Source organism: Bufo bufo, chromosome 2, assembly GCF_905171765.1.
Source record: "Bufo bufo chromosome 2, aBufBuf1.1, whole genome shotgun sequence".
In the NCBI taxonomy this organism is placed as follows: Eukaryota; Metazoa; Chordata; class Amphibia; order Anura; family Bufonidae; genus Bufo; species Bufo bufo.
The window spans coordinates 32445739-32461279 of NC_053390.1; the positions used below are offsets into that span (position 1 = coordinate 32445739).

General features: G+C 46.7%; 1 protein-coding gene across 1 annotated transcript in view; it reads right to left on the reverse strand.

The window, feature by feature from the left end:
- The window catches only part of DNAI1 (dynein axonemal intermediate chain 1), a 73685-nt gene that overhangs the window by 22816 nt on the left and 35328 nt on the right, over positions 1–15541 (reverse strand). Inside the window, exons 16-19 of the mRNA XM_040420136.1 lie at positions 14233–14320; positions 11622–11701; positions 9879–10027; positions 8852–8951 (exon numbers count right to left, since the gene is read on the reverse strand). Of these exons, the coding sequence (XP_040276070.1) occupies positions 8852–8951; positions 9879–10027; positions 11622–11701; positions 14233–14320 (417 nt within the window). The remainder of the gene's footprint in view (positions 1–8851; positions 8952–9878; positions 10028–11621; positions 11702–14232; positions 14321–15541) is intronic.

Consider the following 15541-nt stretch of genomic DNA (forward strand, 5'->3'; position numbering starts at 1 on the left):
AAGCAAAAGGTGGCTACTTTGAAGAACCTAGAATATGACATATTTTCAGTTGTTTCACACTTGTTTGTTATGTATATAATTCCACATGTGTTAATTCATAGTTTTGATGCCTTCATAGTCATGAAAATAAAGAAAACTGTTTGAATGAGAAGGTGTGTCCAAACTTTTGGTCTGTACTGTATATCACTAACTGCACATGTCTGAGTGGAGATGGGCCCCTTTAGATATTGGGCCCCCTAGCAGCTGCTATGCCTGCTACCATGTGCGGTGTGTATATAGGGCTTGTGTACAGAGAACGGGGGGGAACAAGGTTCACGTAACTATACCGCTAAGCCTAAGTAATCCTCTTATAGGCTGGCCTCCAGTGATAACCTCCCACCGGGTTCCATCACTGCTATGTAATGACCAGGAATATAATCTGCACGCTTCACATCACATTGGACGTGTTCATACTTGTGTGGCCCTGGACCCAGACGGAGCTAGCTAATCATGGTCACCAACCCTCTGAAGAAGATCCTACATATGACGGATTCCTGAATGCTGATGAACGGGTTAAACAGTCGGGTCCCCCGTCACATTCAAGGTCATATGCGTGGTGAGGAATTCATATCTTGACTCGATGACCTCAATTTCCAGTATGATTCAACGTGGTCTACACTGGTGGAGCACTGCAGAGCCATCCACTCTAACAATCAGTGGGGGTCCCTGCTCAATATGGAGGAGACATGTCCATCATACTACGTCCCACCACCATATGATGGTCTGGACCTCCCCAGTCTAAGCTGTGGCACATCCGTGCCATCTTCTTCTTCTCCTCTTCCTCTTGATGTTGGCGTTCCTCAGGGCTTAGTACTAGGTCCTCTACTCTTCTCCCTCTATACGGCCCCCATCGGACAGACTAACAGTAGATTTGGCTTTCGATACCATCTCTATGCTGACGACTATACACTTCGTCCCCTGACATCAGCCCTGCTTTACTCCAAAACACCAGTAATTGTCTGGCAGCTGTCTCTAACATCATGTCCTCTCTGTATCTAAAACTGAACCTCTCAAAAACTGAACTTCTTGTCTTTCCCCCCCATCTACTAACCCACCTAAACTTGATATTTCCATTTCGGTCTGCAGCACTATCATAACTCCTGTGCAACATGCCCGCTGTCTTGGGGCCACATTTGACTCTGACCTTTCCATTGTTCCCCATATTCAATCACTTACATGCTCTTGTCGTCTGCACCTCAAGAATATCGCCAGAATCCGCCCTTTTCTTACGGTGGAAACGGCAAAAACTCTTGTTGTTGCCTTGATTCATTCTCGTCTTGACTACTGCAAAGCATTACTAAATCGGTCTCCCTCTCACTAAACTCTCCCCCCTTCAGTCTATCCTAAATGCTGCAGCCAGGCTCATCTATCCATCCATCCAACCGCTACAGTGATGCCACTAGTCTGTGCCAGTCACTTCATTGGTTGCCCATCCACCACAGAATACAGTTCAAACTTCTTACCCTCACCCACAAAGCTCTCCACAGTGCTGCACCTCCATACATCTCCATCTACCACCCTACTCGTGCTCTCCGTTCTGTTAGCGACCTAAGATTAATCACCTCCATAATTCGTACCTCTCACTCCCGTCTTCAAGACTTTTCTCGAGCTGCACCTACTCTCTGGAATACTCTGCCCCGGAATACTAGGTCAATTCACAACTTCCCCACCTTCAAACGTGGCTTAAAAAACACATCTTTTCAGGCAGGCTTATCAAGCTACCTAAACTGACTATTCCCCGACTAAACCTCCCCCCACCAACTCCTCTGGCCTGAACGCGATCCTTTAGTAGTCCCAAACCCGAAGCAGATCGGCCGGCACCACTCCTGTCAGTTCAATAATGGCTCAAATCCTGCCACCCCCAATTCCTCATAGATTGTAAGCTCTTGCGAGCAGGGCCCTGACTAGTGTTTCAGTTGCATATTACCCAGTAACTTTTGTTTTGTACATTTTATTATTATTATTATTATTATTATCTGTGAGGGGCGATGCTACATGATCTAACCAGGACACAGATCTCACTGATGGTAGTCGCCATCCCCACGACATTTCTGCCACTCATCATGCTCTAGATGGAGTCTCAGTAGTGGTGAGGATCGAGATGCTGCCTGGAAAACACTAATTAGCTCAGGTTAAGTGTGAGCCTCATCTCGTAATGAGTTCTTCGCTGCGTTGACCGGGGACTATAAAACTCAGTGCAGTTATTCCAGCGACAGAATCCTCTGATTGATTAAAGGGCGGCTCATGGTTCATGCATAATTCCGGATCACGATGAAGGGTCTGACCGGGGAGGTGACGAGAATCACCACTTCACACAACACACCGAGATGTTTAATTATTTCCAGTTCGTTTTCCACTTGATTGTGTTTTCTCATCAGATAAAAGGTCAATCTTGTGGCCAGCAGTGGAGTGGTAGCGACCAGTGGCCCCGTATAATAAGGAGCATGTTTTAGAAAGGTTGTGGTATTTCCTGTGTATGGAGATGACCCCTGGGATGTAAGTTTTTCTGGGGAGGCATAAACAAGGTACAAATCTAGAATAAGATCCTCCATACTAATGAGGACATGAGTGGAGACGTCACTGTTTCCAAAAATGCAAAAATAAGCTGAAGATCATTACAAATGGCCACCAGTCATGACAAAGCTCTACTTATACCAAACGTCGATCAAAAGTTACGGCTCTCATACTGACTGCTGATCATATACTAGCTTTACATTACCAGCCATAGACCATAATCAAGATCCACACTCAAGTTTTGAACTCTCCTTGACTTTCAGTGACCATTGATCATGACCTATCTGTATATTTCATATAGCAACTGATCATGACCAAGCACTAAATTCCATGACAAACTTACGCAGCACTGAAGTATGAGGGACAACAGAATCCAAGGATCATCACCCAGCTTTAAATTCCATGAGTTTCCCAACAACCACTGATCGTAACCTAGCTCTAAATTCCATGACTTTCATAATGACCATTGATTTTGATCTAGCTGTATATTTCATGTAGCAATTGATCATGAATTGCAAGCTAGAAATTCTATGTCTAACATGCATAGCTCTTAAGTATGAGAGCAAACAGTATCCATGTATCTTGACCTAGCTCTATATTCAATGAGTTTCCTAATGACCATTGATCTTGACCCAGTTCTATATTCGATGACTTTCAGAACAATCATCAGTCTTGATCTAGCTCTATATTCAACAAATTTCATAACAACCATCAATCTTGACCCAGCTCTACATAAACTATGACTTTCATAACAATCATCAAATCTTGAGCCAACAGTATCCATGGATTTTGACCCATATTTAATGAGTTTCCCAATGACCTTCGATCTTGACTTAGCTCTATATTCGATGAGCTTCAGGATGACCATCGATCTTGACCCAGCTCTATATTCGATGAGCTTTATAATGACTCTCTCTATATTCAATGAGTTTCCTAAGGACCATTGATCTTGACGTAGCTCTGTATTCGATGAGTTTCATAATGACCTTCGATCTTGACCTAGCTCTATATTCGATGAGCTTCAGGATGACCATCGATCTTGACCCAGCTCTATATTCGATGAGCTTTATAATGACTCTCTCTCTATATTCAATGGGTTTCCTAAGGACCATTGATCTTGACGTAGCTCTGCGTTTCCGAACATTGGTCGATCTTACCTAGCTATATATTCGATGATAACGACCACTGATATTTGATGAGTTTCAGAATGCCCATCAATCTCAACCATGTAATCTATGAGGAGTTCCCCAGCGACCATCAAACCTGATCTAGCTCCACATTCAATGACTTTCATACTGCTCATCGGTCTGGACCTACGGTAGCTCTAAACTTCATGACTTGCCTACTACTGAAGTATGACAGACTACAGCATTCAAGGATTGTGACCTAGCTCTATATTCCATGAATTTCATAAGGACTATAACTCCACCTACCATTCTCTGACTTTTATACCAACTATCGATTATGTCCTAGCTGTACATTCCATGACTTTCGCAGAGATCTACATACGGTACCTACCACTGACCTATGAGAGACAACAGTATCCACAGATCATAACCAACCTCTAGCTCTACATTTCATGAATTTCATGGAGACCAATGATCAGGCCTTTCATACTGACTAAAAGGTCATGATGACCAAGCTCTATGTTCTATGAATTATGACCTAGCTGTCTGTTCCAAGACTTACATCCCAACCATCGATGGCCTACATTATGTGACTTTAGCACTGATCCTTGAGCATTGCGTTGTTATCTCCTTAGGTGATGGTCATGGCCAGAAAACTTTTTTGTTTTGTTTTTTATATCAGAAATCAATAACTTCAGGGGAAATTCTTTACACCCCCTATTGCTCCAAAAAAATGTTTTAACACAACCCGCTCAACTAGATGCAGGCGATGAGCACATAAGGAGGCATCCGGTAGGAGTCACAGTGATGAGATCGGTGCTGAAGCCCCCGCTGCGCATTATAGGAGAGGGTGGAATGCTCACCTGGATCTGTAATAAGCGTGCTATCATGTGACCCGCTCGGCTTCCTCGGCTCGTTAGTCCTCAGTGGGTATGAAATGGAGGATATACATATTAAAAGTATGGTAATGTGATTGTGCTTGACCTGCGGGAGCCAGACGTACGGTTTGTAATATTTTCCCATGCAGTAAAATGAATTAACCGATGAGGTGATGAAAATTCATGAGCTGTGAGGACGTCTCATCAGAGAGCAGGAAAAATAGATAGAGAGGTGAAGGCGCTCTCTGTACCAATCATAGATGATACATCAATCTCCATGTGTCATCATCAGATGGTCCATCCCGTCACCTCATTGTCTATAGACATGTGGCACCATATACAGTCAGGTCCATAAATATTGGGACATCAGCACAATTCTAACATTTTTGGCTCTATACACCACCACAATGGATTTGAAATGAAACGAACAAGATGTGCTTTACCTGCAGACTGTCATCTTTAATTTGAGGGGATTTACATCCAAATCAGGTGAACGGTGCAGGAATTACAACAGTTTGCATATGTGCCTCCCACTTGTTAAGGAACCAAAAGTAATGGGACAGAATAATAATCATAAATCAAACTTTCACTTTTTAATACTTGGTTGCAAATCCTTTGCAGTCAATTACAGCCTGAAGTCTGGAACGCATAGACATCACCAGACGCTGGGTTTCATCCCTGGTGAGGCTCTGCCAGGCCTCTACTGCAACTGTCTTCAGTTCCTGCTTGTTCTTGGGGCATTTTCCCTTCAGTTTTGTCTTCAGCAAGTGAAATGCATGCTCAATCGGATTCAGGTCAGGAGATTGACTTGGCCATTGCAGAACATTCCACTTCTTTCCCTTAAAAAACTCTTTGGTTGCTTTTGCAGTATGCTTTGGGTCATTGTCCATCTGCACTGTGAAGCGCCGTCCATTGAGTTCTGAAGCATTTGGCTGAATATGAGCAGATAATATTGCCCGAAACACTTCAGAATTCATCCTGCTGCTTTTGTCAGCAGTCACAGCATCAATAAATACAAGAGAACCAGTTCCATTAGCAGCCATACATGCCCACGCCATGACACTACCACCACCATGCTTCACTGAGGAGGTGGTATGCTTAGGATCATGAGCAGTTCCTTTCCTTCTCCATACTCTTCTCTTCCCATCACTCTGGTACAAGTTGATCTTGGTCTCATCTGTCCATAGTATGTTGTTCCAGAACTGTGAAGGCTTTTTTAGATGTCGTTTGGCAAACTCTAATCTGGCCTTCCTGTTTTTCAGTCTCACCAATGGTTTACATCTTGTGGTGAACCCTCTGTATTCACTCTGGTGAAGTCTTCTCTTGATTGTTGACTTTGACACACATACACCTACCTCCTGGAGAGTGTTCTTCATCTGGCCAACTGTAGTGAAGGGAGTTTTCTTCACCAGGGAAGAATTCTGCGGTCATCCACCACAGTTGTTTTCCATGGTCTTCCGGGTCTTTTGGTGTTGCTGAGATCACAGATGCGTTCCTTCTTTTTAAAAATGTTCCAACCAGTTGTTTTGGCCACGCCTAATGTTTTTGCTATCTCTCTGATGGGTTTGTTTTTTCAGCCTAATGATGGCTTGCTTCACTGATAGTGACAGCTCTTTGGATCTCATCTTGAGAGTTGACAGCAACAGATTCCAAATGCAAATAACAGACTGGAAATGAACTCTGGACCTTTTATGTCCTCATTGTAATTGGGATAATGAGGGAATAACACACACCTGGCAATGGAACAGCTGAGAAGCCAATTGTCCCATTACTTTTGGTCCCTTAACAAGTGGGAGGCACATATGCAAACTGTTGTAATTCCTACACCGTTCACCTGATTTGGATGTTAATACCCTCAAATTAAAGCTGACAGTCTGCAGGTAAAGCACATCTTGTTTGTTTCATTTCAAATCCATTGTGGTGGTGTGTAGAGCCAAAAATGTTAGAATTGTGGCAATGTCCCAATATTTATGGACCTGACTGTATGTTCTCCACCACAGTATCCAATACATCAGCCCATTGATGGACCACTTATATATTCCAGGCGTAAACATTTTACACATTTCCCAGGGCCCGGTGCAGGTCATGTGTTCCCGGGGCCCGTCGCAGGTCATGGTACTGGAGCCCAACCCCCATGCTGGTTCTCCAATCCTGGACCCCTCCTAGTTGTACAGTTCTGGGCCCCGTACTGGTACAAGCACATTGGCTCCATACTGGTTATACGCTTTCCATCTCACACTGGTTATACCCTTTCCATCTCAAACTGGTTATACGCTTTCCATCTCATAGTGTTATAAGGTGCTGTGCTCTATACTACAGCATATACACACACAGCCCTTGGCCCCTCACTGGTTATATGTGGGGCCCTGCATCGTCACATGGTTCAGACTCCGCTCTGGTTAGGTTATAGGTTTGCTAACTTTGCTGTGTCCTCGATTTCCCTCTACCCACAAGTGAACATGTGGAGACCACGCTGTATAACTTGGCTCTGATCACAGCCCCCATCATCCACCAGTCACATCCAGCAGCGTCTGCTCACAGCTGTACGGCCGCCACTCCTCCGAGACCCCGCTGTTCATAACACTGCGCTGCCAGGATAACAATGCCACCCTTGTGAGGAACCCAGGAGGACATCGAGGGGTCGGAGTCCAAGCACATGGCACAACGTGGACCATTACAGAAGACTTGTAAGACGCCTCGCAGGCCGGTTATCGCCGGACGCTGCTCTCGTTCCACAGCGGAATCCATCAAACATTTTATTACTTCCACTACTCCGCGACTATTATACGGCCTATTTCATCCGTAATATTATGCTGTTAACCCCTTCTTCCCCTGTTGGGAAGGACTGCTGAGGAATTCTCATGGGAAGGGGCAATTCATCTTCCCTACAGTCTCAAAGGGTTATTCTGCGAAGTAACACAGGCAGGAAGGCTTGGTGACTGCTGGGCCCGAATATTAAATCTGCCCCCCTATCCCCTACCACATGCCATTTATACTACCGCCACTGCAAGTGTCAGTGGTAACTATAGTTCTGTCATTCTATTCATGAACCTGCAGGCCCAGGATGATATGCTTGTTGGGGTGGCTATATTATATCTGTGCTGCCCTTCCCCCTCCCGTATGCGCCGCTCATCCTCCCCCCTCCATAAACAAATCTACGCTGGGATCCATCAGATTAATTATTTCCTATGATGGAAGGTTTATTGTCGGTAAGTGGTGATGTGGGATACGGGATCCCCGGACTATAGGAAGGAGGAGGAGTGAGGAGTCCGCAAAATATCAGAGAATCGCTCCAGAGGCTTCCCCCCGACAACAGGATAGAAGAGTGAGAAAAGATGGAAGTGAAGGAAGGAAGGAAGACTGGTGGTGGGAGAATGGGAAGAGGGAAGGAAGCAAGACTGCAAAAAGAAGGTGGTAGGAGAACAGGAAGAGGGAAAGGAAGGCAGGGAGGGAAAGAGGAAGGAAGGAAAACTGCAAAAAGAAGGTGGTAGGAGAACAGGAAGAGGGAAGGAAGGCAGGGAGGGAAAGAGGAAGGAAGACTGCAAAAAGAGGGCGGTAGGAGAACAGGAAGAGGGAAGGAAGGCAGGGAGGGAAAGAGGAAGGAAGGAAGACTGCAAAAAGAGAGCGGGAAGGAAAAGGGGGGGGTGACTGCAAAAGGAGGGTGGTTGGAGAATAAATAGAGGGCAGGAAGGAAGGATAGAAAGGAGAGGAGGAAGGAAAAAAAGGAAGGGAGGAGGAAAAGAAAGTGAGGGAATTAGAAATGGAAACCTAAGGAGGGGAAGTACAGGAGTAAAGAAGAAAAGAGCTATGCAAAAAAAGGGTGGTAAGAACAAAAAAAATGGAAAGACGGAAAGGAGGGAAGGAAAGGGAAAAAAAAGTGAAAAGGAAGCAAGGAAAGAAGGAAGGAAGTAATAGAACATATGAAGAGGAGGGAGATGAAGGAATGAAAATGTAGGAGAGGAAGGAAGGTGTAACTGAAAAGGAGAGAAGAGAGAAAAAGGAAGGGATGAAGGAAGAAACAATACATAACGCTCTGATGATACATGTGTCTGTCGTGTATAATAATAATAATAATAATAATAATAATAAAATGCCTGCACACCATTATACATACAAACAATAGAGCTAAGAAATGGGGGTCATTCTAAATAAAAGTGGTACAATACTGACTATAAATGAGTAATGGAAGCTCTTAGCGCACATATGTGTCGGCCCCATCTACCAGGCGTCAAGGTGGCTTCGGCAGATGGCTCCCTAACACTACTATACTGCCTCTCTTTGGACATCGCTTACCTTGCCATCAGTAGTGACCGCTGCAAACACGGTGGAAGAATATGGCGCCCACGCGACGTCCCCGACGGCAGAGTTCAAGTCAAAGACGAACATGGGCTTCCTGTGGAGACAGAAGGAGCCGTCAGCGGCGCTGTGACAGGATGATTGGAGCGTCACAGTGTGTCAGTCACAGCCAAACACGGCCGGATGATTGACTGGATATCAGGAATTCAATCAAACGGGACGCACTGTAATCAGGATCGTCCCTCGGAGATGTCAGTGGGGGTCCAGTCCTGAAAACGAAGGGACCAAATGAACCGCCCGCACCCCCTATCATTGGTCAGATCATCTCTAAATGGAAACCTCAGAACGGCACCGATCTTGTCGCACTGCCCTTCTGTCCCAGGAAGGACAGGCCACGGACACCCCCTAGATGGCGCGCTTATAATTAACCCCTGACTAGGCTGCAGTCTTCTGATGCATTTCATGTTCCAATGTGTCACTATTTTAAAGATCTCTGCTTCCTATCAGTGAATATGATCTTTCTTCTCTACATCCAGAAGCTGAAAAACCCATCTGGACCTAGTCCTGCTCACACAGCTGAGGGGTTGTTACAATATACGCAGTCCTATGTCAGATGAAGACAGCAGCAGAACAAATCCCCCTCCTGTCCTGGACGTCCGGGTGATAGCTCTTACCTAGAACGATACAGTGTAACAAACTACAGCTGTGTGACCAGGACTAGGTCAGAATGGGTTTATTAGCTTCCGGATGTAAAGAAGAATGCTTACATCAACTGACAGCAAGCAGAGATCTTGAAAATGGAGAGGAGCCTAAGTACTAAGTATATGATTTCAGCTCTATGACCGGCCTCCTGTACTGGTGATGGAAAAGGCGCGCTGAGAAGACACATGTCACAATATGGCCGCCTCCTGGCTACACCCCTTTGTGGGTCCTCGGGTCCACCATTGTGAGGTACGGTGGGGCAGTAGATGTCTGATAAGCGGGGTATCTGGATGGAACGGGGGACGATGGCGGAAGGACATACTTTACGCTGTGTTCCCAGATCTTCACCGTCCAGTCAGAGCTGCAGGTGATGAAGACCTTGGGGTGGAATGGATTCCATCGCACAGTGTCCACCGCCATATTGTGAGCGTCAAACGTGTCCAAGAACTGGCTGGAGTACGCCTTCGAGCACTGCGAGAAATAAGAAGACACCAGGTGAGAAAGAAAGCAGATCTAGTGCTGCGTCTATATACTGTACAGGGCGCCCACGGCGCTGCGCCTATACACAGGGCGATGGCGCCGTGTTCCCATATAACAGTGCCATACATTCACCTAACAGCAGCCATGTCGTACTGCGCCCTGACCAGTCCTCGCTGCTCTGTGAGGGTATACATGGTGGGCATGGAATGATGGATGCCCATGTGCCCCTCCCACCATGATCTATTGCATATCTTATCATACCTAGCCGACCATCGCCCTGTAGCAGTCCCATCAGGGTGACATTTCTGTGCCTGCCCCTGGGCTCAGTCACATTAGTGGAGGTGACATCACAGGCGGAGGCCGCGGTGCTCATGCCAGTGCATTCACAAAGACAATCAGGAGTATGCTGGGCAGCCGCCAGCACTCCGCACCCCTACTACAGGGGACGCGCAGAGCAGCACTCAGCCCCCTGACTATTCTGTGCCCCCCCCCCCCCTACATCAGGACCCCCGGAGCGCTCCTCCGCATCCTGCTCCCAGCGATTAGCTGCGCCTCTGCAATTTACAGGAAGGTTTCTGCATCACAACCAAATCCAATTACATGGATAGAGAAGGGATTATGGCGGCGGCCCCGATGGGTGAGGGGCCGCTAAATGGGATTAGTAGAAGGGGGCAATTTTCTCAAGAACAAGTAAATCCTTAAAGGAGAACTCCGCAGACTGCTCCTCATCCATTTCATGGCGAGTTGCTTTACCCATCTTGTCCTGGTCACATCCTGAGCTGCATTCACAAATCTGCTGAAAATCGGGAGCTCGGAACACGTTTACCCAGTCAGGGCGGAGATGCCACAGACTGGAGAGGAACCTCAGCAGAATTTTGAAAGCAGCTCTGGATGTGACTTGAGACATGTGACAATGCCAACCATTGCTGAAGGTGGTATTACACTTCAGGATGACTTCTCAGGGCAGTTGTGACTGTAAGGGGGTACTCCACCCCTCCAGCGCCTGAACCTGTGGATAAGACCACGTATTGGATCTGTCATCCCTGGTTTCCAGCAGCCATTGAGATGGAGGGTACATTATACAGATGAGCTGGGTCACACTGGGGTATATGTGGGCTGGTTAAATTGGTCAGAGGCGTAAAGTGATCCTGAAGCGGATGCTATTTAGTGGGATCACTTACCCCAAGGGGCTCTTTTTTCCCTTGAGGGCAGGTTTGCCATGGCCACCATCCGTGTGCTCGGTCTGCGTGGTGCGGCATTAGGCTCCTCATCTCTGCTGGCGGCCCCGGTGGTCAGCAAAAAGCTGGACTCTTCTGGCCGCAGTGAGGACTCTTCCTGGCCCTGACCATGGCTATTCTCTTCTAGCTCACCCTATGACGTCACCCTGTTGACAACGCTGCTCCTGACTGCTCTGCTGCTCCCTCCAGTCAGCGACCACCACCGGAGAATCTGCTCAGTAAATCCATCTCATCGGGGATGAATGGGAAGCACCTCCGCTCCCGGTATAGCCAGCCGCAAATGGTCGACATCACCGCGAGAAACATCAGGAAATAATGAAGATACAGCCGCCCTCCATTACTGTTACCTTGTGGATCTTCCCCTCCTCTGTGCCGACCAGGAAGAGATAATCGATCTGTCTGTGGAAATCGAAGGACGTTCCGCTCCCTGCAAGACACAACATGAATGGAGAGATGTCAGGCAGGAGAGACACAGGGAGGACCGTCGCCCAGCTGTACCCACTCTCCTGCTGGCACTAATATCTCCTCCTGGCAGTCCTCTCTCCTAGCACCAATATGTCCTCCTTAACTCCTCCTGGCAGTCACATATTTTCCTGGCTGAGCTATATCCTTCATACCACCTCCTCGCAGTCTTGTTTCCTCCTCATCTCCTGCTGGCAGTGCCATCTCCCCCCTTCTCTCCTCCTGGCAGTGCCATCTCCCTCTTCTCTCCTCCTGGCAGTGCCATCTCCCTCTTCTCTCCTCCTGGCAGTGCCATCTCCCCCTTCTCTCCTCCTGGCAGTGCCATCTCCCCCTTCTCTCCTCCTGGCAGTGCCATCTCCCCCTTCTCTCCTCCTGGCAGTGCCATCTCCCCCTTCTCTCCTCCTGGCAGTGCCATCTCCCCCTTCTCTCCTCCTGGCAGTGCCATCTCCCCCTTCTCTCCTCCTGGCAGTGCCATCTCCCCCTTCTCTCCTCCTGGCAGTGCCATCTCCCCCTTCTCTCCTCCTGGCAGTGCCATCTCCCCCCTTCTCTCCTCCTGGCAGTGCCATCTCCCTCTTCTCTCCTCCTGGCAGTGCCATCTCCCTCTTCTCTCCTCCTGGCAGTGCCATCTCCCTCTTCTCTCCTCCTGGCAGTGCCATCTCCCCCTTCTCTCCTCCTGGCAGTGCCATCTCCCCCCTTCTCTCCAGCTGGCAGTGCCATCTCCCCCCTTCTCTCCATCTGGCAGTGCTAACTCCTTCTGGAGGTCCTATTACCTCCACATTTCCTCTTTAAAGTCATAGCTCTTCAGTTCTCTTCCTCATCTCCTCCTAGCAGCCATATTTCCTCCTTATGACCGGCGCTGTACATATAGTGTCAGTATGACCGGCGCTGTACATATAGTGTCAGTATGACAGGAGCTGTACATATAGTGTCAGTATGACCGGAGCTGTACATATAGTGTCAGTATGACCGGCGCTGTACATATAGTGTCAGTATGACCGGCGCTGTACATATAGTGTCAGTATGACCGGAGCTGTACATATAGTGTCAGTATGATCAGCGCTGTACATATAGTGTCAGTATGATCGGAGCTGTACATATAGTGTCAGTATGACCGGAGCTGTACATATAGTGTCAGTATGACCGGAGCTGTACATATAGTGTCAGTATGACCGGAGCTGTACATATAGTGTCAGTATGACCGGAGCTGTACATATAGTGTCAGTATGACCGGAGCTGTACATATAGTGTCAGTATGACCGGAGCTGTACATATAGTGTCAGTATGACCGGCGCTGTACATATAGTGTCAGTATGACTAGCAGTATACATATAGTGTCAGTATGACCGGAGCTGTACATATAGTGTCAGTATGACCGGAGCTGTACATATAGTGTCAGTATGACCGGAGCTGTACATATAGTGTCAGTATGACCGGAGCTGTACATATAGTGTCAGTATGACCGGAGCTGTACATATAGTGTCAGTATGACCGGAGCTGTACATATAGTGTCAGTATGACCGGCGCTGTACATATAGTGTCAGTATGACTAGCAGTATACATATAGTGTCAGTATGACCGGAGCTGTACATATAGTGTCAGTATGACCAGCAGTATACATATAGTGTCAGTATGACCAGCAGTATACATATAGTGTCAGTATGACCAGCAGTATACATATAGTGTCAGTATGACCGGCGCTGTACATATAGTGTCAGTATGACCCGCGCTGTACATATAGTGTCAGTATGACCGGAGCTGTACATATAGTGTCAGTATGACCAGAGCTGTACATATAGTGTCAGTATGACCGGAGCTGTACATATAGTGTCAGTATGACCGGAGCTGTACATATAGTGTCAGTATGACCGGAGCTGTACATATAGTGTCAGTATGACCAGCAGTATACATATAGTGTCAGTATGACCAGCAGTATACATATAGTGTCAGTATGACCAGCAGTATACATATGGTGTCAGTATGACCGGCGCTGTACATATAGTGTCAGTATGACAGGAGCTGTACATATAGTGTCAGTATGACCAGCAGTATACATATAGTGTCAGTATGACCGGCAGTATACATATAGTGTCAGTATGACCAGCAGTATACATATAGTGTCAGTATGACCAGCAGTATACATATAGTGTCAGTATGACCAGAGCTGTACATATAGTGTCAGTATGACCCGCGCTGTACATATAGTGTCAGTATGACCAGCAGTATACATATAGTGTCAGTATGACCGGCGCTGTACATATAGTGTCAGTATGACCGGCGCTGTACATATAGTGTCAGTATGACCAGCAGTATACATATAGTGTCAGTATGACCGGCGCTGTACATATAGTGTCAGTATGACCGGCGCTGTACATATAGTGTCAGTATGACCAGCAGTATACATATAGTGTCAGTATGACCAGAGCTGTACATATAGTGTCAGTATGCCCGGCGACGTACACATGTAGGGTGATTACCACACAGCCCGGGTGCTCGTACCATGTGTCTGCAGCTGGAGCCCCTCCACACTGTCCTGCATCGATCTTTCCACTGACAACCTGATGACGTCTGTGTGAACCAGCTCATTCTGCGGGCAGAGGACATGACGGTTATTACAGCACTTGGCAGCTTCCTCGCAGCCTGTAAATTATCTCATGTCAGAGTGACACAGCCAACACTGCTCTACTGCACGGCGCAGAGCCCGTCCTCATCTTATCTACACCCCAATGTCACCGCCAATCTTATGTTACATATGAATATAGTGATCTCAGAAATAATCGCCATACCCGTGCAACCGAATCCACAGCTACATGTCACCCGAGTACAGGAGGAGACATTATATACATGTTATACTCCAGAGCTGCAATCACTATTCTGCCGGTGGAGTTACTGTGTACATACATTACTTATCCTGTACTGATCCTGAGTTACATCCTGTATTATACTCCAGAGCTGCACTCACTATTCTGCTGGTGTAGTCACTGTGTACATACATACATGACTTAACCTGTACTGATCCTGAGTTACATCCTGTATGTTAGTTACATCCCCCTTTAAACTAGGAAAGGGGGGCAAAAGCGTGATAATCCAGCAGTCCGACTGCCCCCCGGAACAATGCCAGAAGATGCCAGTAGCACAAAGGTTAAGAAATGACAAGCTCAGATTCTTATCTACAAATGCTCGCAGTTTAGGGAATAAGATCAATGAACTTGAGGCTATAACGGCATCTGAGAATATAGATTTAGTGGCCGTTACTGAGACGTGGTTCGAGGGGAGTAATGACTGGGATATAACAATACCAGGGTTCTCTCTATACAGGAAAGACAGAGAAGGCAAGAAAGGGGGAGGGGTGACCCTGTATGTGAAAGATAGCATAAAATCTAATTTGATACAAGTTAGCGAGAACAATTTAGAGTCAGTTTGGGTTACCTTGCAGCTTGATAATCATAAGGTAACTCGTGTAGGTGTGATATATAGACCACCTAGCCAAGTGAAAGAATTAGATGATCTACTAGTTGAGGAAATAACTAAAATGACATTTAAGGGGGAAGTTATCATTATGGGAGACTTCAACTTCCTGATGTAAACTGGAAAACCAAAATAGCTAGTTCTGCCAGGAGTACAGATATTCTAAATTCCCTTACTGAGATTATCTCTACAGCAAGTAGTTGAGGAGCCAACCCGGAAGGAGGCCATTTTAGATTTAGTGTTCACAAATGGGAATTTGGTATCTGATATTACTGTAGGGGAAAGCTTGGGATCTAGTGATCACCAGTCAGTGTGGTTTACTATAAGTACAGTGACTGAG